Source organism: Thamnophis sirtalis, unplaced genomic scaffold (genome assembly GCF_051295495.1).
Source record: "Thamnophis sirtalis isolate CommonGarterSnake01/CBP01778 unplaced genomic scaffold, rThaSir2_p1.2 scaffold_10, whole genome shotgun sequence".
Lineage (NCBI taxonomy): Eukaryota > Metazoa > Chordata > Lepidosauria > Squamata > Natricidae > Thamnophis > Thamnophis sirtalis.
In genome coordinates, this window is record NW_028261390.1 from 19508439 (window position 1) to 19535966 (window position 27528).

At 39.8% G+C, this 27528-nt stretch overlaps 1 protein-coding gene across 1 annotated transcript in view; it reads left to right on the top strand.

Annotated features, from left to right (window-relative positions):
* The window catches only part of BANK1 (B cell scaffold protein with ankyrin repeats 1), a 149585-nt gene that overhangs the window by 104796 nt on the left and 17261 nt on the right, over positions 1 to 27528 (top strand). The window contains exons 8-9 of the mRNA XM_087723905.1: positions 23646 to 23745; positions 24518 to 24811. Coding sequence (XP_087580031.1) covers positions 23646 to 23745; positions 24518 to 24811 — 394 coding nt within the window. The remainder of the gene's footprint in view (positions 1 to 23645; positions 23746 to 24517; positions 24812 to 27528) is intronic.

Here is a 27528-nt window from a genome sequence, read left to right on the forward strand (position 1 = left end):
GGTGAAAATGCTAGTAAATCCTGGAAAATGCCATCATTCTCACAATCATTCTACTCAATTCTCCCTGTGGCTTTTCTTACCCCATCTGAGAGCCTTATGTCCTCTACCTGGCACTCTACTTAACTGGGAAAGCCAGGATTGAGATTGTTGAGCTAAGCAGTCATGTGGCATCTTACTTAGTGACCTCTTTGCTCAACAACTGATATTCTGGACCCAGTTATGGTTGGGCATGGAGGACTATCTGTCAACCCTATTGATTCTGAGGGAAGTTAACTTTCCGTGGAGCATGCTTAGATTACTTAGTTGTAGGAGAGAGACTGGCTGAGCTAAGAGGAGGAATCAAGTGGGAACTCAGTCTAGAATCTCTATGTAGCCCAAGAGGGAGAATTCCAACCTCTTTGAATGCCGTTGAGTCTTATCTACCTTTAGTCTAAAAATTCTGTATAGGCTTCAGCAACAAATCAATTAATTGAATTCTTCACATGTGGACTTGATAGTTCATCCCTGACAGTAGCCTAATGTAAGGTCCAGGAGTAAGGCAGCACAGAAGAAAAAATTTAGAGGCAAATTGTTTTAGGTAATTTCCTGTCTCCCTACATATTAATGAGTAATCTCATTAGCCTTTGCTCACTAAATAACTCTGCCTCCAAATATGCTCTTGGAATAGAATAGTTTAAAATCCAAAAATATTCACATCCAGTTCAAATGTTTGTCCAACTATTATAATTTCAGGGTTTTTATGTCTTAAATCATCATTTATATTCAGTGATTTATCTTTACCATAAAAGTAATAATTCCATTGCTTGATAAATCTATTAGAACAATATTACCACAAAATTAAATGGCAGCTCTTCTTTTTATGTGATCTGCTTTTTTTTCTGTTGCAATTCCATCTTTTACAAACTTCATAGGTTGGTTTGCAAAGTGATATTTGCTTTAGAGATATTAAATCTGTTCCTTTGTTCTAGGATTCATTTTCTTCTTTCTCTCAATTTTTTTCACATTGATTAATTTGTCCTCAATCTTCCAGCTCCTTAGATCCTCATGTTGTGGATTTTACCAAATAGCAATAGCAATAGCAGTTAGACTTATATATCACTTCATAGGGCTTTCAGCCCTCTCTAAGCGGTTTACAGAGTCAGCATATTGCCCCCAACAACAATCCAGGTCCTCATTTTACCCACCTCGGAAGGATGGAAGGCTGAGTCAATCCTGAGCCGGTGAGATTTGAACAGCCAAACTGCAGAACTGCAGTCAGCTGAAGTAGCCTGCAGTGCTGCATTTAACCACTGCACCACCTCGGCTCTAATGTTGTTTTGGAATCAATAAATGTAATTAAAATCTGATTTGTCTAGCAATGACTTTTTCAATAAAACGATGGAGACAAAATATATCTTTGCAGCCTATATGGGCAATATTTGTCTATTCGGTATTGCATCAGAGCTATTTCAATTCAGCTTGCCCAGAACTGAAATTATTGTTGTTCATCTTTATTTTCTTTTGACTACAATGTAAATGTATCATCTCTTAAGCAGTGTGGCATTCATTCATTTGCTTACCTTTTCTTCCTTCACTCTCTCTAGCAGAATTGTTTGTAAAACTTCCTGTTCTCCAGCACAATGGTTATGAACTGTTTTAGCCTTATTAGGATGGCTTGGAAAAGAATAGCTGGGGGAATGAGAATAATGATCTAAGATGCCTAAAGGATTCATATTGAGAAATAAGTAAATGTAAAGATGTCCCCTTGGATTTTACTTCACTAGTTGTAGCTGACTATAGGAGTGGTACTCATCTGTTTCAAGGCCATTAAGCCGGTGCTGTCTGCAGTCTTTTCCACAGTCATGTGACCAGCATGATATCACAGTGTTGTTACCTTCCACTGAAGTGGTACCTATTTATCTACTTGCATTTGCATGTTTTCATTAGCAGCAGCTGGGGCAAGGATGGGAGCTCACCCATCACGTGATGCTCAGGTCACGAACCTGTGCTGCTGGCTTTCCAGCCAAGTCCAAAGTCTTAACTGTTGAACCATCATGCTGCCCTCATATTGAGAAATGCTACTGTAATATTTTTTAATGGATTTCTCAGAGTATACTGTATATACACTACCTAAATGGATTTAACATTTAATTTCCAATTATGTCACAAAGATTGGATCTGGAAGCAAATGTCCAGGATCACATGGAAGAGGAGAAGAAAGAGTCTACATAAAACATGTCTGGATTATCAACCATGCAATATTTTTAAATAATTGAAGTACAGATAGTCCTCAACTTACAACCATACATTTAGTTGACCGTTCAAAGTTACAATGGCACTGGGAAAAAGAGATTTTATAACCATTATTCACACTTATGACCGTTGCAACATCCCCATGGTCACACAATCAAAATTCAGGCACTTGGCAACTGGCATGTATTGATGGCAATTGCACTGTGCTGCAGTTATGGTGTCATCTTTTGTGACCTTCCCAGCTGGTTTCCGACAAGCAAAGTCAATGAGAGAAACCTGATTTGCTTAACAGATACATGATTCACTTAACAACTTTGGCAAAAAAAGTCATAAAATGGGGTACAACTTATTTAACGACTGTCTTGCTTAACAGGGAAATTTTCTACACTTCCATTCCATCTAGTCTGTACAATTATCTCACTTGACCAGAACTTCTTCTGTTTTGTCAGAATCCCTAGGAACTAAGGTGCAGAAAGAATTATAGATATATATCTAATAAAAGATTCCAAGCAGCAAAGAGATATAAAATCAATTGAAGCTTGTAATACAGAGTAACCATATGTTTCTCTTCATATTTTGTAAGTGCTTGTACAATCTGATCAATAGAACCAGTTCTCATAAAATCAAAATTGGTAGTAACAAGAAAATTGTCTTTCAAAATATAACTAGCCTTTTGTTTATATTGTATTCCATATCTATGATAATTATTTTGGGAAATTTGATGTACAAGAATCCAGTAGCTATTTGGGGGGGAGGATTCAAGGTTTGCAGTGATATTAGAAATGAGATATGGAATAGAAAGGACGTCATGTTTCCTCCTTCGCTTAATATTTCTTCCAAATATCACTACTTAAGAATCAGCATTTCATTGTATCCCTATACATTTCTTTATTTATATGTTCTCTATGCCGTTCATTACACAATTCTAGAAACAATAAATGAAATAGAATCTAAAATCAGGCTAATCTTTTTTCTAAAGTGTTTGGGTCCTGCTCAAAATATATTATTGCAATTAGGCAATTCAGCACAAGGCAAGTTCAGGAGCAAGACTTGCAAGATTATTTCAGTTTAACCTGAATTTTTTTTAAAAAACAAGAAAATATATTAGCCTTGAATCCCACTTACCGCTTCAGAAAAGATGAAGCTGAAATGTTTAAACTATTTTCTTATTTAATTATGAGATGATGTATTAAAGGCAAAACTGATACTTTGAGCATCCTTTTTCAATTTCAAGTTCTTTTTTTTTTAATGAACTGGAGAAACCTTTAAGGGACAAAAGCTAAAAGAGAGTCTATAGTATCAGAAATTACAGCCAGAATCCTTCAACCCCTAGAAATAGCAATAGCCCACAAACCACAGTCATTCTTCACCAGGAATTATCTAAAACCAAAGACAAGATACAGAACGATGAAAGAAACAATATAATCTATAAAATCAACTGTAACCATTGCAACCAATTCTACCTGGGGCAAACATCATGTCAATTAAAAAACAGGATCCACAAACACGGGCTGGAAATCAAATACCACGATCCCAAATCTTTAATCTCTACCCACATCGACACCGAACAGCACCAGTTCAATTGGAGCAACACAAAAACCATTGGCCATGCTATCATCCACCACACTTTGGAGCAGGACCCAAACACTTTAGAAAAAAGATTAGCCTGATGTTAGATTCTATTTCATTTATTGAGTTCAATGAAGCCTGGCACCCCACAAGCAATTCCATCAACAGAGACATTGACTTACAAGCAGCCTAGGAGCCCCTCAGAATCCAAACCAACCACACAGCCAACCAGAGACAACACCAACCCTCAACCAACCCATGCAACCCTCACCCCACCAGCAGTTCACCTCCCAATGATCCTGACTTGATGTAACGTCCCTATCCAAGGTCCACTACAAGACTCTCACTGATGTTCACACAAGATCCATCACAAGACCTTCAGTTGAGACACCCACACCTGAGGCCCTTATAAACAGAAGAACATTGACACTGCCATCCCTAAACTCCACTGAAGATGTTACCTATCCTGGTAACATCTGTTATGAAATGTTTGGAAACCAACCCACAAGCTCAGAGAACGGACCTTCACCCACATTCTATATCCAAGCTATAGATATTCACCACTATTGCAGAGTCTATAGTCCCATGTGTTAAAAAAATGGTATGTGCCAAGTAATCAATAAAACTTTCAGTTACTAGACAATTGGAATAAATGTAGGTAGCCCTCGACTTATAACCACAACAGAGCCCAACATTTCTGTTGCTAAGTGAGACAGTTGTTAAGTAAATTTTGTGCCAATTTATGACCTTCCTTGCCAGAATTGTTAAGTGCATCACTACAGTTTAAGTGAATCTGGCTTCACCATTGAATCTGCTTGTCAGAAGGTTGCAAAAGGGGATCGCATCTATGAATCAGTTGCCCAGCATCTGAATTTGATCATGTGATCATGGGAATGCTACAACAATTGTAAGTGTGAATAACAATCATAAGTCACTTTTTTCAGCGCCGTTGTAACTTCCAATGGTCACTAAGTGAACAGTTGTAAACTGAGGACTACATGTTTTTAGATATTTCCTATGTTTCTCACATTAGAAATGAGGAATAAAAACGAAGACTAAAGATAGCTTTTCTTTCTCCTGAAGGATGCTTTCTTCAATATCTCAAAAGAGAACATGGGCCTAAGAGCTTTACAGTACCGGCGAATAAAGGGCTGAACCAGTTCTATGCTTTTAATTCTTTGTGTCCTGTCCCCAAAGCATTTCCCGAGGGAAAGTTTCATAATGAAAGGCCATTTGATGCTTCATGATGTGCAGCTCTACTGTTCCTATGGGGGTTTGAAGTGTCCTAATTTACAGAAGACAATCCTTTGGTTGAAATTAAAAATCCTTTGGCACAGATTAAAAATAAAGAACCAAAGAAAAGAGAGCACAGGACACCAATGATAACAGTTAGTCCCAGAAAAAAAATTATGGTAGCTTCTCTCTCTCTCTCTCTTTCTCTCTCTCACTCTCTCTCTCTCCCTCTCTCCCTCCCTCCCTCCTTCTCTCTCTCTCACACACACACACACAACACACATGACTTCCTACTCAGTTTGATAAAATAAAATAAGCTTTTGAAATTCTATTCGGTGAAGTGAGGTGTTCTTTCCCTTCTTTAGCTTTCGGGAGAAGCATCTGTCTAAAAGTGCGGCGTTTTATGTCTGCAGGCTTTTTTCTGGTTTTCTACGCTTTAATTAAATCTCACAAAGAAACCCCTCCCAGTGGGCTGTTGTCACTCTAAGGAGGTATCCTACCCTTGGGCTTTGCTAGAGTTGATAGAAGCAAACAAGTTCTAGCTTACTCGTTTTTTAATTATGTTTCTGTAAGATGCAAGAAGTGGGGGCCCTTCTGATGAAAATCCTTGACTTTAAAAGTTTGAAACCAAGAGTCACGCAGATGCATTCGGTACATAATGTCCAAAGTGATCTGTGTGTTATTATAGCAGCAATTAAACTAGAGAGTAGATTCATATAAGGGACGCAGTGGCTCAGTGGCTAAGACACTGAGCTTGTTGATCAGAAAGCTTAGCAGTTCGGCAGTTCAAATCCCTAGCGCCGCGTAATAGAGTGAGCTCCCGTTACTTGTCCCAGCTTCTGCCAACCTAGCACTTCGAAAGCATGTAAAAAATGCAAGTAGAAAAAATAGGAACCACCTTTGGTGGGAAGGTAACAGCGTTCCATGGGCCTTCAGCATTTAGTCATGTCGGCCACATGACCACAGAGATGTCTTCGGACAGCGCTGGTTCTTCGGCTTTGAAATGGAGATGAGCACTGCCTCTTAGAGTCAGGAACGACTAGCACATGTATGCAAGGGGAACCTTTACTTTTACCTAAGATTCATAAATTCAGACCAATACCATCTGCTGACATCACCATTTCATCAAAGGCTTGGGGTTAGGCTGCAGACTTTCCTGTTTTCCTTACAATTATGAAGCTGCTGAAGCTAGTCTTTGATTTATGGCCATGGTTTGGCCCAAAATTTCTGTTGCTAACCAAGGCAATTAAGTGAGTTTGGCTCCATTTTACCACCTTTCTTGCAACACCCGTTCAGTGAATCACTGCAGTTGTTAAGGTAGTAACATGGTTGTTAAGGGAATCTGGCTTCCTCCCTGACTTCGTTTGTCAGAAGACAGAGGTGGGTTCCTACCAGTTCGGACCAGTTTGGCCAAGTAGGTAGTAACTTGGCCTATCACGCCCCCGAACTGGTTCTCTCGGCGGCACCATAGGTGTCACCATCTTGTTTTTTTGCTTCTGCGTGTGTGCTGTGCATACGCAGAAGCAAAGAAGTACTGTGCATGTGTGCATAGCGCACATCAAGCACACACACATGTGTGAATCACGCATACAGCGCGCCCCTAAGCAAAACGGCAGTACCAGCAACCAGAACCTACCCCTGTCAGAAGGTCACAAAAGGTGATCACATGACCCTGGAACGCTGCAACCATCATAAATAGGAGTCAGTTGCCAAGCATCTGAATTTTGGTCATGTGACCATGGGGATGGTGCAAAGTGAAAAATAATCATAAATCGTTTTTTTTCCAGTGCTGTTCTACCTTCAAATGAACTGTTGTAAGTGGAGGACTACCTGTAATGATACCTATTATTGGAATTGCATGGAATTGCATCTGCCAGAATCCATGGCTGATAGAGTTGCCCGTATTTAATGTACTCGATGCACCCCCAACTTCACACACCAGAAATGTGATGTTAACTTTTTTGGGTGGATTTGTGTTATTAGGCACAGCTGTCAGTTAGCAGTGTGCTGTTGGCTCTGAATAGTGCTTAAAAGATGAACTATTAGTAATTAGTAACTGTAGTATTTGTTATGAATAATATTATTCACATTTAAAATGCCTTATTGATTTTCAGGCACAAACATATTTTATATTGAAAATGCAGTTGTTTCCCCAAATTAGATGAATGTACCTAATGCTTCCTGACTGATCTTCCCATTACAAGAAGGGGTCCTATATATATAGGGTCCTATTTATATATATAAATGGATATAGATATACATACACATACACACCAGTGGTGGGTTTCAAAAAATTTAGAACCTCTTCTGTAGGTGTGACCTGCTTTGTGGGAGTGGCTTGCCAGCCATGTGACTGGGTGGGCATGGCCAACTTGTAAAATGTGGTGAAACTCACTTAACAACACTCTTGCTTAGCAACCAAAATGTTGGCTCAGAAACTCTGGCATCTGAAGCATGCAAGTCTTAAAGCTGTCAAGTTACAAGACCCTTGCACCCCTAACCCTTTAGAAAAAAAAACCTGGGGTGTTCAAACTTGACAGCTTTAAGACTTGTGGACTTCAACTCCCAGAATTCCTCCTCCAGTCATGTTGGCTCAGAAACTCTGGCATTGAAGTGTACAAGTCTTAAAGCTATCAAGATACAAGACCCTTGCACCCCTAAACCTTTAGGGGAAAAAACCCAGGGATGTTCAAACTTGACAGCTTTAAGACTTGTGGACTTCAACTCCCAGAACTCCTCCTCTCGCTCTTCATCTTGATGATGTGCAGACGGGTGGGGGGAGGGAGCTGGAACTGGTTCTAAACGGCACTGTAGATTTGTGGAACCTCTTCTATAGAAGAGGTTAGAACTGGCAGGAACCCACCCCGATACACACACACACACACACACACACACACACACACACACACACACACAAAGTTTTTTATTTTTTCATTTTCATAACAAATAACCACATGTATACTATTACATAACCAACATCATATTATATTGTTAAATGTTTACACCAATTTGTCTTACCATCAACTCCCAAAAACAATTATTGGCTCTTCTGCTCTCCATACACCATATGTGTACCCTATCCATCACTTTCTTCTCCCTCTCTCTTTCTCCTCCTTACCTCCTTTCTTCCCTCTGTCATCCTTCTCTTCTCTACTTCCCCTTCTTCTCTCCTTTAAGGGGTCCTTTAAGGATGTGCCTTCTATCCCCCACCCCACAAGATTCAGATCTTCATCTATAAAGAATGAGTGGGACTGTTTTATTAAAGGAATATTACAGTAGTGCTTAACTTAACAACCATTCATTTATTGACTATTTGAAATGACAACAGCACCAAAAAAAGTGACTTATGGCTATTTTTCACACTTATGACTGTTGCAGCACCCCCACAGTCATGTGATCAAAATTCAGATGGTGGCAACTGGTATTTATGGTGGTTGCAGTGTTCCAGGTGATGTGATCATCTTTTGTGACCTTCCGACAAGCAAAGTCAATGGCGAAGCCAGATTCACTTAACAACTGTGCTATAAATTAAACAACTGCAGTGGATTACTTTTGTGATCTTCAGAATCAGCTTTAGTTTATACACACAAGCACACACACACACAAACACACACACACCTTTCTGTTCCACAGATAGGAAAGGAAGAGGCATTTTTACCAACCCTAATACAAATGCCGAAAATAGCCCCTTTATGTTTGGCCTTCTGGGTTTCCTTATCAGGAAGAGCCAACCAACCAATCTAGGGAGTGGGATTTGATATCAACTTGCGTCTACATCTAGAATTCAGTGCCGCTTAATGACTGTGGGGCCCTGTTATTCTCTTCAGGCTATCTGAAATTACTTTCTGGGAAAACAGAACAAAGTAAAACGCTGTGATGCATTTTCAAACGCATATGAGATCATTTTATAACCACAGACAGCTTGTACACTTCTGTTGTTTATGAGACAGTGATTTAGTACTAATCAGATTGCATGCTTCAAAATGTTAATTGCTTGACTACGGCGCTTGAGCAGGAAAAAAGAAAGAAAATCTTCTGTGTGATCCCCACTTTGCTTTCACTTGCCTTGAACGAAATCAGGGGAGCCCTTCCATTACTCACCTCGGTGTGTGACATTCTGTTGACCAAGGGCCTAAAACTAGCTTATATTGTAAAGAATATGTGATTCCCACCAACACATGATTTTGTTCCAATTTCTTGTTTTATAAAAGAATGATATCATTTTCTCACTTTCCTCCAATTCACTGGGTCTTCTTCTATGAAGAACGGTTTCAGGGACTGGGTATGTCTAGTTTAATAGAAGGACTAGGGGAGACATGATAACAGTGTTCCAATATCTCAGGGGCTGCCACAAAGAAGAGGGAGTCAAGCTATTCTCCAAAGCACCTGAAGGCAGGACAAGAAGCAATGGGTGGAAACTAATGAAGCAACTTAGAACTAAGGAGAAATTTCCTGACAGTTACAAGAATTAATCAGTGGAACAACTTGCCTCCAGAAGTTGTGAATGCTCCAACACTGGAAGTTTTCATGAAGAGATTATCTAACCATTTGTCTGAAGTGGTGTAGGGTTTCCTGTCTAAGCAGGGGTTGGACTAGAAGACCTCCAATATCCCTTCCAACTTCTATTTTATTCTGTCCTTAATTCCAGGAAAAGGGGATGGCATCATATTATGTATTTATTAAATTTAATTTTTGCATGACACTTGGAAAAGCTGAATGTGCTTTTTTTAAAGGTTAACATAATTGGGATATACATGAGAAAGATATAGAGCAACAGTCATGTAGTCCACAATTTTGTTTTGTTTGGTTTTTATTCGTAACTTGCTATTAGATCGGTCAGGGGTATAAAACTTAAACTTTGGCTTCAGTGCAGCATAGATATATGCCGGTTGAAATCCTAAGATTCAGATTCAGCGTTATTGCTTTTAGGATGCAGAAAACAAGTTTCTTAAGAACTGCAAAACTCTCTGCATGGTTTACTTTGTACCATTGTTTCCCCAAAAATAAGACAGGGTCTTATTTTCTTCGCCTTATTTTCAGGGAGGTCTTATTATTTTTGAGGTGCAGGAGGTGGTGAGCGTGGTCACCTCATGGCTGCTGCTGTGTCGCAATATTTTCAGGGAGGGCTTATTTTAGCACATGTGCACAAAAGCTCGATTGGGCTTATTATCCAGGGAGGTCTTATTTTCAGGGAAATAGGTTAGTGAATGAGAGTCACAATCGCCTTGGGTGGTGATTTGGTGATATTTCCAAAGTGAACATATTCAGGCATTAATGAGTTTTCTTGTTTGGAAAGATGCCAAGTTCTTGGTTTATTTAATTGCGTGCCTTTATTCATTTAATTAATTTATGGCTAACATTTCTATGCCACTCTACCGATTTCTCCCTTTGGGAAAAATGGAGGATTAAAACAATATATTAATAAATAATATATATTATAATGACATTGATCAACAGGGGTAGATATTAAAATCTAACATTTCCAAATGCTTGCTCCCAGAGACAACTTTCACTTCATGACGGAAGCAAGTCCATCAAGGGGACATCAGGGGTATCGCTATGCTTTGCCAACCATGAAAGACAGGGAAGGGCTTTTGACTATACAGTTAGTCCTCACCTAGTGACTTCTTGTTCAGCAACCATTCAAAGTTACAACTGTGCTCAACAAGAAGACTTATGGCTGGTCCTTGAAGCTGTGGCTGTCGCAGTGTCCCCACAGTCACAGGATCATGATTGGGGCACTTGGCATCTAGCACACAGTTACAATGGTCACAGCTTCCCACAGTCATATCATCACCACATATGATCTTCACTGCCAGTTTCCAATAAGTCAAGTCAATGAGGAAACCAGCCACCACCTGATGTTGTGCTTAATGACTGCACATGACATCCTTAACAACCACAATCTGAACTGTCATTGTACACTGAAGGTCGCATTTAATTTCGTTGTACAAGGTGCAATGACAATAAAGTAAACTAAACTAAAAATTCATTAGGAAGGAAGTTGTTGTTATATATAAAATCAAGCTGTTCCATAAGATGGAAGGAGGACACCACTAAGAAGGTCCTATTACATAGATGGGGCTCTTTTCCAGACAAGACCCTCAGCAGGGCTGCTCTCCCAGATCTTACCTGAGTACTTGATGAATTACAGCAAACTCTCAGATCCAATTTCTCTATATCGCCCATCCACAAAACAGTTAGGAGGACAAAATGGGGCTTCAGAATTTTTGCTGCTTCCAAAGCCTAAAGAATAATGAATATCATCGATGGGGGAGATCATTCCTGAAAAGAGTAATTGCCACAGAGCAGGCATGCTTCCTGCATTTCACAAGATGAGATAATTTAACTAAAGGCTCTGGAAACACACCCACTCCTCAATGGAATGAGACAGCTCACTGCGACCAACTTGCCATGGGCCAAGTTACCACAGGACAATCCAACAAATACAAAGGTTAAATTAATTTCAAGCAAACAGGGGCAAATAATAATAAAATAAAGACAGTGAATCCAGAAATGCAATAATTTTGACATAAGCATAGCCACCAATAAAAGTAAATGAATGAAACAATTAATACTTAATTAATTAATTGAATTATCCTGCAATGAGTTGGCCGTAGCAAGTTATCCTAGAACCCCCTTTCAAAGCAGGTGTGAAGGACCATGACACTATGCTGTTTGACAGCTGCAGAGAAGGGATGGGTTGAAAGTAGTCAGGATTGCCAGGCATTGATATCAATGGGAAACTAGTTTGTCACTAAAAAGTACATTGGTTCAACGAGTTGTTAATGTAACAGCCTAGTTCAGAGAACCAAATCCCCATGTGGAAAAATTATTAAATCTTAAAAGGAGGCTCTCAAAACTAAGAAAATTAAGTTGTGCTAATAACAATAATTGGGATTTTCAACTGTTCCTCTGAAAAGCTGAAAAATACTATCAAATACCTGATGTGCAATTTAGGAAATGTTATTTTTGGATAACATTTATAAGCATGTATCAATGTTGTAATAGCCCAGTGCTACTATTGGGCTATTACAAAATTGTACAGAAATGGATGCTTCTTTGCTTCTGTTAAATCTTTGCTTGAAATGCAGTTTATTTATCTGCTCAAATAACTCATTTTTGATCATTGGATATTGACAATAATCTTACTGTTGCTTTGGATCATGAAATAATTCTAATAGCTAGCAATTATAGGCATGTTATTTAATTGTAGGGGATAGGCAGAGAAGTCCCTTCTGCAGCTCATTTCCAAATCAGAGGGTATTAATTTTTGGTATTTACACTTTTAATAGAAAGTCACATGGTTGTAGATGGTGGTGTAAGATTTTGGTTGTGTAGTCATGTATGTCATTTATGAATGAAGAAAATAAATAATCAAAATTGTTTATTCAGAACTGAAACACCCTAGTAATTTGAACAGAATTTATTATGCTGTTTGTAAAATGAAAAGAAATAATAATGTGTGGATATTATCTTCTGATTTCCAAAATTGAGCTAATTCATTATGAGGGACTCTGAGAATATTTAAGATGGGAGTGTTTGGATGTTTAGCAGCCAGAAGAGTTATTCTCACTGGTATTGTAGAAATACATATTATAATCAAAGCATTATGCATAAGGAAGAATTCACCAGTGTTCATATTAAGCAGGAACCAAATCATCAAATGCCAATTATATGTTTGTTAACAATATGAGAGTTAAATTACCAATTATATGCTACCAACTCAATACGCTGAAGATCTGAAGGCTATTCAGATCAGCCTTCCATCATTCTGAGGTGGGTAAAACGAGGACCCAAATTGTTGGGGGGACAATATGCTTACTCTGTAAACTGCTTGGGGAGGGCTGTAAAGCATTGTAAAGCGGTATATAAGTCTAAGTGCTATTGCAAGTGCTATTGCTATTCCTGCATGCAATATCACAGACGTAGGCTGTTCCTTATGATCAAGAACCTGCATGCAGAAATTGGTTGGAAAAGCCAATAGGGCTGCACTGAAAATAATATGGACACACATTTCCCTACCTGTGGCCTCCAGGTTTCCAAATTTGAAGATCTGGCTGGCACCATCTATGACAGTTTATAAAAGAAAGACATAGAGGGCATATCTAAGAGCCAAGGTGGCGCAGTGGTTAAATGCAGCACTGCAGGCTACTTCAGCTGACTGCAGTTCTGCAGTTCGGCTGTTCAAATCTCACCGGCTCAGGGTTGACTCAGCCTTCCATCCTTCCGAGGTGGGTAAAATGAGGACCCGGATTGTTGTTGGGGGCAATATGCTGACTCTGTAAACCGCTTAGAGAGGGCTGAAAGCCCTATGAAGCGGTATATAAGTCTAACTGCTATTGCTAACTGCTATCTTTTCACATAAAACAGGTACATATCAGAAGTGGGTTTCTGCCGGTTTGCCCTGGATCAGGCAAACCATTAGTAGGAGTGGCGGGAGGCTCTGCCCACCCGCCTGGATGATTCTGCACATGCACAGAAGCTTCTGCACATGCACAGGAGCATCGCATCAGCGTGCAAGCACACATATGAGTAAAATAAAATAAATTGAAACTGACCGCTGGTACATATTCTAACATGTTAAAGTACACTGCAAGCCAGTAAATATCTTGCTCAACTCAACCAAGTTGTCATGCCCCATTGGAGCCCATTTGGGAGAAGAAGGGGGAGTTGGGACTGGGACCATCTGTCAGGGAGGGCACGTCTCCCTTGGCATGTTTGGAGAAACCAGGGGCTGAGGGCAATGTTGTCCTGGGCCCCTCAGGCACTGTGGGAGGTGACTGACCAGATAGAGAGGTGACTCTAGGTCAAGGTAGGATCAGCTGCTGACAGGCAGTGGTGCCATAGGCAACAGAACTCCTCTGATGAGGAACAGCTGCGCCCTCTACTCAGTCCAAGGGCAAGGAGAGTAGAGCAAAGGAAAGTCCAGAGAAGGACTGCAAGGCTACTAGGGAAGAGGCCACCCCACCCTTCCTCACAAGGAACACCTGGAGTAACCTAAGGAGAAGTCATGAGGAGTTAGTCTTTGCCAGGAACAATTGTTTGCTTTGGCTTTACACTCCCTTGGCTTTGACCCGTGCCTGTTGCTGTTTTGCCTTGCCTTGCTTCAAAGATTGCTCTTCACCTTTTGTGTTGGCCCTTGCCCTTGTCTTGTGGACTACTTTTGGCCTTGGATCTTTTCTTTGCCCTGAAGAATGCCATTGTCCTGTGCCTGGACTCTGCCTTGTGGACTGGAACCAGAGGTGGTATTCAGCAGGTTCTGACCAGTTCTGGAGAACCGGTAGCGGAAATTTGGAGTAGTTCAGGGAACCGGTAAATACCACCTCTGACTGGCCCAGCCTCCATCTGTTCTCTGCCTCCCAGGTCCCAGCTGATTGGGAGGGGATGGGGATTTTGCAGTATCCTTCCTCCACCACACCCACCAAGCCACACCCACAGAACTGGTAGTAAAAAAAATTGAATCCCACCACCGGTGGGGGGGAAAGGGAGATTTTACAGTATCCTTCCCCTGACAAACCACCAAGCCAAACCACACCCACCAAGCCAAGCTACACCCACCAAGCCATGCCCACAGAACCAGTAGTAAAAAAAATTGAATCCCACCACTGACTGGAAACCTGGACCTTACCCTGTGAGTGTGTTCCTACTCTGTGGACTTTATTTGTAGTATAGGGGCTGTTTGGGGAACTAAAGGTGGCTGCCTTCAGGGTAGCTCAGGATAGAGGCTTACCAGTTGTTGAAGGGCCATTTGCTGGACCATTTGTTGAGATAAATAAAGGACTCTGTAGAGGCCTGACTTGCCTTGACCACTTGGGTCATAACACAACTTTAAACTTCTTATCCAAGACTCAGAATATCTTACAGTCCCTATAGAAAATACAGTTTCAGATTTAGGACTCAGGCTGTTAGCTATCAAAACATTACCGACAGGACACAGTTTATTTTTATAACAACAACAACAACAACAACAACAACAACAACAATATCTACTGAAGGTCCAACAGATGAAACAAGAATACAGAAAAGATGTGATAAAATCAAGAATGGAGAGTTGGCAGAACAAAGCATTGCATGGCCAATTTCTGGAAAAAATAAAAGATAAAGTGGACAGTGAACAAACTTGGTTATGGTTAACAACAGGTACATTAAAGAAAGAAACAGAGTCACTAATCCTGGCTGTGCAAGAACAAGCTATCCGCACAAATGCCATTAAGGCCAAAATCGAAAAATCCTCTGATGATGCCAAATGCAGACTTTGCAAAGAAGCTGATGAAACTGTTGATCACATCCTCAGCTGCTGTAAAAAAATCGTGCAGACTGATTATAAATTGCGGCACAATTCAGTAGCACAAATGATCCATTGGAATTTGTGCAAAAATTATAATATTAAAACAGCAACAAACTGGTGGGAACATCAGCCTGAAAAAGTCACCGAAAATCAGATGGTCAAGATCTTGTGGGATTTTCATATACAAACGGACAAAATACTGGCGCATAATACACCAGACATCACACTGGTTGAGAAAAATAAGGTCACAATCATAGATATTGCAATACCAGGTGATAGCAGGGTCGCCGAGAAGGAATATGAAAAAATCGTGAAATACCAGGACTTAAAAATCAAAATTCAACGACTATGGCACAAACCAGCAGTGGTAATTCCAGTGGTAATTGGCACACTGGGTGCTATTCCAAAACCACTTACATTTAAAACAGTTAAAAATTGACAAAATCACCATCAGTCAAATGCAAAAAGCCGCACTGCTTGGATCTGCACGCATATTACGAAAATATGTTATGATGTCCTAGGCCCCTGGGTGGGGCCCGACTAGTAACCAATGCCAAATCCGGTGAAACAACTGGCCGCTGTGATACAATTGTATAATAATAATAATAATATCAATTTAAAAAATGCTGCAATGCACAAGTTGTTAATTATCATGAGTTGTAGGTTGTTTCTATGGCCAAGCATTGCACAAATATCTGCACGGAGGATGAGATTCTTCAGCTTCTTGCAAAATGATGATCAAGTCCATGAACTGTTGTATCAAGACCATCTTTTTTGAAGGTCACATCTGGAAAGTAGAGCTAAAAGTAAAATACAAGAGCACCACCTTATGGTTTTAACCAGATTTATCTAAACTCTTTGGTCTTGATTATGACTGCATTCCATTTTGTCTAACCATACAAAGTACTCAGACTAAAACAAAGCACAGCAAAACAAAATAAATAACAAAAGCGGATCACCATCCTCATCATTGAAATCCCTTGTTTTCTCTATTCATGTAAATATAATTTAAGAAAGAAACTTTTTCTTGGAATCAAACTTTATTTCATACTTTACAATCATCTTTCATAATTTAAGGGGATTGAAAACACAAAGGAGGAGGTGCAATTCTAATTATCTAACCAAAGCAAGACGACATGTGTCCCATATTGACTGTTTTTAGCTATAAATCTTCTGCAGCAGTGTGGGCAGCCTCAGTAATAGAGTAGCATAATAATTACAATCAACAGTGCTTTGATTTCTAATTTGGCTGTGAATTTTCTGGAAGCTCATATCAGAAGCTGGTGATGAATGGGATTTAAAGTCCTAGAAACATTAGTGTAGCTTGTGGGGCTTGTGCATTCCCCATTTCTGATAAGGCCAGGTTCAAATTCTCTCCATCATAGCATTTTATATACATTAATTATGGATAAAGAATGAATTATGAATCTTGTTAATAAAGAAAAGCAGAAATATTTGCAGGGCTGCTAAATAGCAATGCTCAAAATATTTGCAACAACAACGTTACAGTCATTTGGAAGTGCAGAGAAAGAAATGTCATTATATCCTGACACAAGAGTTCTAAAAGGAAATAAATATCATGTTTCAATCCAAAAATCTAAACTTCTCGTCCTTTATAAATGTAACTTCCATTCAATTATATTGTTGATCTTCCTGATTGTACTGTACAGAAAAAAATCTTCCCTCATCCCCCCCCCCAAAAAAAATTCTGTGAGTCTTCTACATTTGAAATTTGGCCAGAAGGCATCCGCTTTTCCTGATCCAAGCAGTAAAGAGTTAAAAGCAATGATGAGATTTTCCTTCTCATGTTATAAAAAGTTTCTCTTGTGTGATGGAAATATTACTAGCCTGGGGAACAACCTGGGGAAGGGGAGGGGAGGGGAAGAGGGAGGGAGGGAGGGAGGGAGGGAGTAAGGAATTATTTCCATATTCCTTTTATTACAAAGACATTTTGAGGAAGAGGAGACGAGTTATTGGCAAGATTATGTTCATTTTCTGATTAAAAGAATGACCATTCCAGAAGAATTTGTGGCTCTGACAACATTGTTGTAGGTAGATACACCTTTGCTGTATCTGCTCCTATGTTACAAGAGTCAATAATCGGTAGTGTAAGTGGGAATTATTGAGAAGGGGAGATGTCATTGCAACATTTCTCTATAATTTGGGGCGCATTTACCAATTAGTCATGTCTACTCACTTCCATTTGCATAACAGCATCAATCTCTGGCTAAAAAGGGAATTGTTTCCTGCCAATAGGGTTCTTCACTTCTTAAATAATATAGTACTACCTCATATTTGGAGGTAGTACTATATTGTGCAAACCCTTGGCCACCTTGGGAATACAGTTTAGAGGAATGGGGAGCACATCAAGTAACAAAAGTAGATATTTCATCCTCCTAAAATTCAGTGAAGCTCCTAATAACCTAAAGATGTTTTGTGTTGTTGGAAGAAATGTCCATCTGGGCTCAGTTCCAAGTGGGGGGAAAGACACTGGATTCATGGAAGTTGCTTGGAAAAAAAGGTTTATTGATGAACAGGATCACATGCCTTGAAGATCTTGGGTGAAGAAAAAGGGAAAAGATGCTGAGAGTGCCTGGGTTTTATGCCCTCTCTGGGCTTTTGAATTTGAGCTTGTATTCTGATTGGTTGTCAGACTCCCATGTGGCCATGCAAGGGTAACTTTGTAGGTTGTGTTTTGAGTCCCAAGTTGGGTTGAGCCTTGCTGGGTGATGTAAGCTTCCCTGTGGTGCCATGTGGTGATGTCTGTTGCTAAATGGGTAGAGGGCTAATCCTACCTTTGTTGGATCTTGGGTGAGGGCATTTGCCTATGAATAGACCTAGCTATCTCTTTATCTCTTAAGTGTGGACATCTGCTGTGATCTATTGAAGAGGGTGGGGGCTATTAAGATTGAGTCTGCCTTCCTGTCTAAAAAAAACATGTTTCTCCTTTTTAATATTTCCTAGATTATTTCATTTTTCTAGGAGAGGGATGGGTGCTAACTTCCTACAGTATACTGTAAACTCAAACAACTCCTTGTTTTTTTTAACTTAGAATATACAATACAATATCATACCTTTCCTAGAAAAGTGGAATCTCAGATTTAAAAATGGCCCTGTAAACATATGACTGTATGACTGGTTACATTGCAAACAATTTCTGAGGCTATGATATGATCTACATTCCTCTATTACAGAGCTTTATGCTTTAAAAAAATAGACTGTTCAACATAAGAACCCTAGACCTTATCAGGACCAATAAGTCTGCGCCAAATAATTTAGCCTGTAACATCCTTCCTGCCCTTTACACACTTCAATTATCTTCAAAGCCTAGCAACTACAAGTAGCATTCTGGCATACAGTACTTGCTGAAATATCTGCTGTTGAAGTGCATTTAGTATGCCAGTTAGAATATTTCATTCGGGACAAGCTTCTTGTAATAAGCAAGTGTTCCCCTAATATAAAGGTGAGTCAGGGTCACGGTAGACAATGAGATTTGGTCTCTGTGAATGCCATTTTGCTTTATCATGCTTTGTGGTATTTCCCTGCTTGAAAAGACCCACATTGGGCATTGCAGTATTGTGAAAAAGCTGGGAAGGCATAAAATTGCCAGCAACATGAAATGCATCTGAAATCAATTCCTATTTAGTATGTCTGAAAAGTTGTTGTTGGAATAAATGGATGAAGGAATGCAATGAAAGTTGCCTTAAGCTTCTAGATGAATAAGCAGCATGGATGGATGGATGGATGGATGGATGGATGGATGGATGGATGGATGGATGGATGGATAGATAGATAGATAGATAGATAGATAGATAGATAGATAGATAGATAGATAGATAGATAGATAGATAGATATAATTTAAAAATTATCCAAGTAGATGGTTCAAAAACTACATGCCACACCCCTATTGGTTCCTTTAAGAGAGATTGCCAAGCCTATTCTAGAATTCTTGAGTTTAATCCCATGAATTGCTCTGGGGTAAGATCATCTACTTCAGGGATGTCAAACTGGCATTGTCATGGCAGCATCATGTGACGTATCTGGACTTTTCCCCCCTTTGCTAAAGTGGGTGAGGGCGGGGCCAGCAAGTGATGCATTCGGCCCAAAGGCCACGAGTTTGACACCTCTGATCTACTTCCTAAAGGAGATTCTCTAACTTTTTCTCTGCCTCTTTCTACATGTTCTTTGTTTAATAGTTTGGTTTTCAGTTTTATCTTTTCATTACGTTCTTACACTATAAAAGTGATGGAAGTTGGTATGTCTTTTGAAGCAACATACATATACTCATTAATTAAATTAAATATTTCATATGAGGTTTCCTTATACAGCTTTTCAGACCATCATTATTCCCCTAATGTATAGAATAGAATAGAATAGAATAGAATAGAATAGAATAGAATAGAATAGAATAGAATAGAATAGAATAGAATAGAATAGAATAGAATAGAATAGAATAGAATAGAATAGAATAGAATAGAATAGAATAGAATAGAATAGAATAACAGAGTTGGAAGGGACCTTGGACGTCTTCTAGTCCAACCCCCTGCTTAGGCAGGAAACCCTACACCACTTCAGACAAATGGTTATCCAACATCTTCTTAAAAACTTCCAGTGTTGGAGGACTCTCAACTTCTGGAGGCAAGTTGTTCCGCTGATTATTTGTTCTAACTGTCAGGAAATTTCTCCATAGTTCTAAGTTGCTTCTCTCCTTGATTAGTTTCCACCCATTGCTTCTTGTCCTACCCTTAGGTACTATACAATACTTTGTGGTATACAATACTTTGTTTTGCAGCTTTATTGTATTTGCACATGCCAATTACTCATCCATCTGGGGGCTTCATATCACACGATATTTCTGAGTATGTAGTTGTATGAAAACTCAGCGAGTGTGACTAGCAAGTCATTGTCATGTTAGGGGCAAAGCTAATAAGCACAGCCTCATTCCTTTAACAGCTGAAGTTTCGACTGAAAGGACTTTGCTAGAGTACAGAATGGCTATTTAGTCCACTGTTTCAGATGTCAAGTGCAAGAGAAGCAGTCAGTGATCAGGATCAAAAGCAGCAGAAAGTACTTAAAACAAAGCCATTAAGCAAAAGCACTGTCAATATTCCAAGGAAATGAGACATATTGCCATTTAAGGTCCTGAAGTTTCTATTTCTGCCAAAGATCAAGGTTTTTAAGAAATAAGACAAGGTTTCAAGGTCAGGCTAAGGAAATGTTCTAACATTTGACTGATGTGAAGTAAAGATATTTATATTGAAATCTCCTGTCTCTTACCTGTAAAGAACCAGTGCTAATTAAATGGGCGGGTGGATGATGCAAAACGCTGTTAGATGAATCAAGATATTTTTCTATATGAATGAGCCAATTATATGAGGCCTCAGTCGCAAAATATATGCCAGTCTTAAGAACAGATCAGTGACCCATCTGGACCAGCATTCTGCCCTATAATGTGGATACCTCATTTTCCTAAACATTAACAAAATAGTGATTGCCTTCTTTCATTTTTGCTCCCTAGCACTGATGATCTTGCTTAAATAAATTACTTAGAACAGACCTTTTAAAAGAGAAAAAAGCTGAAGTTATAGCTACGCTTCTGCCAAACAAAACATTATATGAGAAGTCACATATGAACATCTTACACCAAGGGTGTCAAACTGGATTTCTTCGAGGGCCAGATCAACAGTTCTCCTACTGGCCATGGGAGGGAGACATGACAGACACCTTCTGAAGCAGCCTGCTGGTCAAAATAGGGCATGGAACCCTGTTTTTTGCCTGGGCAACCTCCTGCAGCACTTTGCCAGACAAAACAGGTGCAGGGGGATGATGTGTGCTCCCCCATGCCCCATTTTTGCTGGCACCGTGGCTGGTCATTTGCTATTTCCAGGTTGGCCCCGCAGACCAGATTTAAGCACCCTGAGGGCTGGATCCAGCCCACGGGCCTTAGTTTGACACCCCCGTCTTACACTATCTGAACTGAAAAATAACTTGCTGTTGTTATCAATCAAATACTGAAAATTTTGCAATGATTATATACTCCTATGTAATACTTATATATAATAAAAAATTCAAGTGCGTGAAAAGTATAGAATTGTAATAAGAAATACCACAAAAATGCTAAATGAATCTTTTTTTAAAAAAAATCTCATTATTTGACGCAAGCTTTTTCCAAGAAGAAATTCTTTGCTATTTTATGTTAATGTGATAGAACAGTGCAAACACTGGAGAAAAAAAATGTACCTCAGATCCGAATTAAATATGTTTGTTGTCCTGTCTCTAATTTAATTTTAAATTTTTCCCCAATATAAGCATTTTGGGTTTATTGCTTTAAATTCATTTTGCCGATATCAAGTTATATTTCCTTTTATTATTTCTGAAAGCAATTGTGAAAAAGCATCTGCAGTTATTTGAAATCCTGTGCAGTAAAACAGATGGTCACATATGATGAAAACCTATATCTCATTTCAAGCATTTGGCAATGGAAGCATAGATTGGATCTATGCATTGACATTAAAAATTCCCAGGGAGCTAAACTGAGTTTGCAATAGCTCTTCAAACGAATATTTTTTTTAAAAACGAACTTTTATCAACAATTTTGTGTGATTCAACTCTGAGACTTATATACTTACGATAAGTCTTACTCCCCCCCCCCCCGCCATGTGCTGGGAGGGGGGAAAGGCCTATTTTTCCTTGGTAAGGTTGAAGGAAGGAAGTTTCTGTAGAAATGGGAAAGAGCATGGGTTTCAGAAACATTGAAAAAGGTGTGAGCATCTCAGATGAGAGAGGAAACTGTCAATCAGTTGAATTAATTTTCTCTGACTGCAAAAACAAATTTGGGGAAATGCCCTGATGCCATCCTCTTTAGATTACTATTTGTGCGTCATGGTTCATCAAAGAAAAGACAATGTTTTGCCATTGTTTGTTTTTTGTTGCCAATCATGCATTTGGAATAAAATAATGGGAAATAAAGGTAGATACAGACAGGGATGGACTTCAAAACTTTCAGCAACAAAGGATTCTCTGCTTGGTTGCTGGGTGGGCATGGCCATGGTGGGTGTGGCCTAGTCAGCGTCCTGCACCATGGCAAGGGGGCGTTTTCACCTTCCCCAGGCTCGGGAGACTTTCCTCAAGTCTCTGGGATGGCGAAAGCTTCCTCTCCCAGGTTCCAGAGGCCTTCCAGGCGGCCCATTTTTCCCCCTCCCCAGTCCTCCACGTGGGCCCTGCAATTACCTCACATCCAAAACTGGCCGTTTGGAGACTCCTGGGAGGAGCATGATGGGGTGGCAGGGGTGGGGCATGGTGGGTGGGGCCAGTCAGAGGTAGCCCTAACCCAAATCAGCCACAATGTTAGCTACAGGTTCTCTCAAGCCCAGGCGAACCCGTAGCAGCCCATCCCTGCATATAGACTAGATAATCTGAATGTATTTCCTCACGAAATCAGTGGGATCTAACCTTAGCATATTGAGCCTAGGTCTAGCCAAGGGGTGTCAAACTCACAAGCCATGGGCCAGATGCGCTACATGCTGTCCCCGCCCCTGCCCGGTTTAGTGAAGGGGGAAAAAGTCCCGATACATGACATGATGCCGCCGTGACGACACGAGTTTGACACCCCTCATCTTGGCCAATCTATACCCAATAGGTTGTGAATTTATGCCTATGGAGATGGACAGGTGACAGCAAAGAAAGATTTAGAATTTTATTTTAAAGCTCATGCTGCTTTTCTGTTTGAAATAAATGACCAAGGCAGCTAGCAAAAGAGATTTCATACACAGAAATCCAACCTAGCAGCAATAGAAGAATAATGACACCAGCAAGAGATCAAATAAAACCAGCCGAAAAATGTAAGATAATTTTTATGACAGTTTGAAATACTGACTCAAAGACACTAAATAAATAAATGCCAGGTATTCTTCAGCAAGCACATCCTAATTGAAAAATTGCAGGCAGATAACAAACTGCCATTTATCAGTTTAAAAATAAAGAAGAAAAGTAGTCTAAGGAACAGCATAGATTTTCTCATCTCCTAATTGGTAATAACTACCAATATTGTTCCAAAATCCAATGAGCTCATGTTAGATCCCATGTAATTGTATTCAGAACAGGTGTTCCTAAAGCATGGCCAAGAGCATCACTAAACAGCTGCTAAAATTCTTCTACCTCTCTCTTCTAAAGAAAGGATTGTGTGGATTAAATCTATCTATGATCATATTAGGTGCTGGAAGAAAAGGATAAATAGTTGGAGATGGCTTCCAGCATTGTCTTCTGCTATATGACCTCCAGCTGTTGCTGTTATCTGATACATTTCTATCCCCCATCCAGATAAGTGAAGACAAAAACACAAGGAATGAGAAGGAAATAAAAGCTGAGGATGACATTTATGTGTCCATGATGAGATCAGATTCTCATTCTAATGGACTTGGTAAGTTTCTAAAATGGAGCATTCGCTATTCATTTATTATTATATTTTTTAAAGTTTAATTCTTCTATAATATTGTTGAAAGTATACTGTACATCAATACAATTTGTATGTATTACTTTCCCAGAGATTGAGTTAATTCCAGTATATATATGGTAGCCATTTCTCCACTGCATTAATAGACATTCCAAATGTTTTAAATTTTAGGAAAAGTCTAAGTGACTTCAAGAGCATGGAAGACACTGTGCCTAACTATGTTCCCTCCATTTATGCTTTTCTTCTTGCATTTGAGTAATCAGTGGACGCCGTCCATAAAGTGCAGAATTCTCAATAATTCGCGTTTTTCTCCCAATGGCAAAATTTATCCCTGTTAAAGACTGTAAACTGATAGGTTGGCAGCCTAGTCTATTAAAAATATACAGGCACAACTGCATAACTTATTGCTCCTACTGTGTCCTACTGTGCATCCAAAATTAGACAAGTTAGGGAGGAAGTAGAATGTTGCATTTCCAGAGTCATTTAACGTCACATGTTTGTCTATGTTGTTTAGAAATGTCACAAATTAATTAGAGCCTTTTCTATTCGTTGATAAATATTTTAGATGGTTCTTCACTGAAGTTATAGATGTGACAGCTTTCCGCTATATACTATATTCATTCATGAAAGTTTAATTAGCATTGTGACTGTTTCTCTGGAGAAATCTGTAAGAAAATGTAAAATGCTTCCAGATGGTTATTTTAAATGAAAGAATAATGTATTCTCCCAACATTAACAGGCAGTCCAAGCATAGAAGAACCACCTGGAGCCTGTTTGGAAATCCAGAAGAAGAAAGGGATGAATGCTGATGCAGAACTGAAAGAATATAATGAGGAAGGAATGGTCGAAAAAGAAGAAGGAAATAAATTAGAAGAAAATACATGTCACTTGAGAAATAGCTTGTATAGTAGCATACTTAAGGATGTCCCAGAAGCAAAGAGTGAAAATGTCAGCTTCTCAGAGGGGCCACCCTTGCCACCCCGAAATCAATTTCTTGCCAGTAAACAAGCTGATTTTTTCTACTTGTATTCAGGTATAGACTCGCGGAATAACACAAAACATTTATAGCAAAACTACAAAAATATTCAAGATCCCGGCTACATTAGATCAAAACCATATGTATTTCCCTCATTCTCTCCTGCATAGTGTCTGATCCAGCAAACCAGGGGTGGGTTTCAACCGGTTCACGGCGGTCCCTGCGAACCGGTTGGTCACCGAACCCAGAAGTAAGTAACTTCCGGGAACGGCGAAGGGCGCGCCCGCCCGCCCGTGGTCGTTACCCGGTTTTGACAAGTTCTGCGCTTCCACGCATGCGCAGGATGCATACAGCGCCTGCGCGATCGTCCAGGAGCAGCTGGAGCATTGCGCAGACGCTAATACGCATGCGTGCACCGCGCGCGTGCATGAGGACGCCACCGGCCCCATTCCAACCGAACCGGTTGGAACGGGGCAAAAAACCTACCCCTGCAGCAAACCAATACATTAATTAGCAGGCCAGGAAGAAGACCATATACCATGGCAGCTTCCTAATTATTGCTATCAATTTTGTGTTTGGGTTCTGGAGTTTGATTCGGTTACAGTGGTGGGATTCAAATAATTGAAAAACCGTTTCTTTGTCCTAATGACCAGCTGGGTAGGCGTGGCTGGGTGGGCATGTGGCTGGGTGGGCATGGCCAAGTCAACATCACTCACGTTGATGGGCCCTTCGCCTTAGCTGTTGCAATGTAATAACAGATTAACAGATTAGCAGATTTGGAAGGGGCCTTGAAAGTCATCTAGTCCAACCACTTGCCCAAGCAGTAGACCATACATCTGTCTCTACCTAGGATTGAACTCACAACCTCCTGAGTGTGAGGTGAGAGCTCCACCACTAGGTCACAGCAGCAGGTTCTAGGGCACAATGTATAGTGATGCTGAGAACTGAAGAAACGTTGAGGATAAGCATGACATGACAGACATTAAATTGGTCACCCCATAACCCTGCCCAATTTTATGACCCATTTTTTGTATCAGTCATGGGAAGGCCACAATCATTAAGCAAACATTTTTCACAAACTTGTGAGGTAGATTGAGCTAAGAGACAGTGACTGGCCTAAAGACACACAGTCAGCTTTCATGGCTAAGGCAGGATTTGAACTCATGGTCTCCTGTTTTCAAGTCTGGTGCCTTCACTACTAACTAGACCAAACTGACTCCCTTTGGCCTTTCAAGATCAAATTTGATTTCTTCTCAGAGTCTTAAAAGAACCCTGATTATTTCTATAAATTTGTCTGCACTGATGGAAGATGGAATTAAAAGGCTATTGGAAAGAATCTGCCATGGTTTGCTATAATACCAGATTTGCACATGGCTGCATTGTGCTTGAACAAATTTGTGCAACAACGTGAAGCAGTTACATCCCAAAGATGAAAGCAAATCCCTCTGAATTCCTGCTGAATAAATCAGTCTAATTATGCAGAGTTTCTGGGAAACATCAAGGTAGTTAGTAAAACTTACCATTTTAGAAACTTTCATTTTTGGAAAAGTATCTGTAATTAATCATCTTTCTTTTTGGGGAGACCAATTTGCAAAAGGCTCTGTAAAATAGTTGAAATATCAACTGGATTCATCCCTTGCTCTTTCGGGGAGTAGGAAATAGTGGTGTGAGTCCCACTAGAAGAATTCAGAGATCAAGTTATCAGAGTTAGTAGACCATGAATAAAAAAGGAATTTCAGCTTTTTCTTCTGCCACCCCCAATATGCCCAGCTATGGGCCTCAGGGAACTCCAAAGGTAATTAACAAACTGGGACTGTTGGCCAAAGGGAGTAATCAAACGGAACAATATGCCTGCTTCATTTTATTCTTGAGGATCTAATATCACACCAGCAGAATTTCTACCTCTTGCTCATCTGCTGACTCTTCTTATGACTTTTACTTCCTGGTTAGATCTTTTGAAACTTCCATTAAAATGATGAAGAATAATGAGATTTCTGTATTATTCCTTAAAATTTCAGAACATAGTTTATAATTCCCATTTTGATTCCAGTAGAAACTCAGATGTTGCAGCTTAAAGAAAACTATTTCTGACGTGAGGAATTTACAAAGCTAGCTATAGATCTTTCTGTAACATAGAAGCAATAGATATATGATTGATAGATAGATAGATAGATAGATAGATAGATGGATGGATGGATGGATGGATGGATGGATGGATGGATGGATGGATGGATGGATGGATGGATGAGAGATGATGGATGGATGGATGGATGATGGTTGAGTGGGTGGGTGGGTGGGTAGGTAGGTAGGTGGATGGATGGATGGATGGATGGATGAATGATAATTGAGTGGGTGGGTGGGTAGGTAGATGGATGGATGGATGGATGGATGGATGGATGGATGGATGGATGGATGATGGTTGAGTGGGTGGGTGGGTAGGTAGGTGGATGGATGGATGGATGGATGGATGGATGGGCGGAAGGATGGATGGATGGATGGATGGATGGATGGATGGATGGATGGAAAGAGAGATGATAGATGAATGGATGGATGGGTAGGTAAGCAGGCAAGCAGACAGACAGACAGATAATACATTGACATGAAATGCATGCATACCAATCATTCTTATTTAGCAGTTGGGATTAGCAACCCATTTATTAAACAAAGTGGTTGTTAAATGAAACTATGACTATGGTTATGATCCTATGTCCGCTTTCCTTTGCTTTATAGACCTGTGAAGGTTGTAAATGTGAGGATTGGTCAAAAAGTTATTT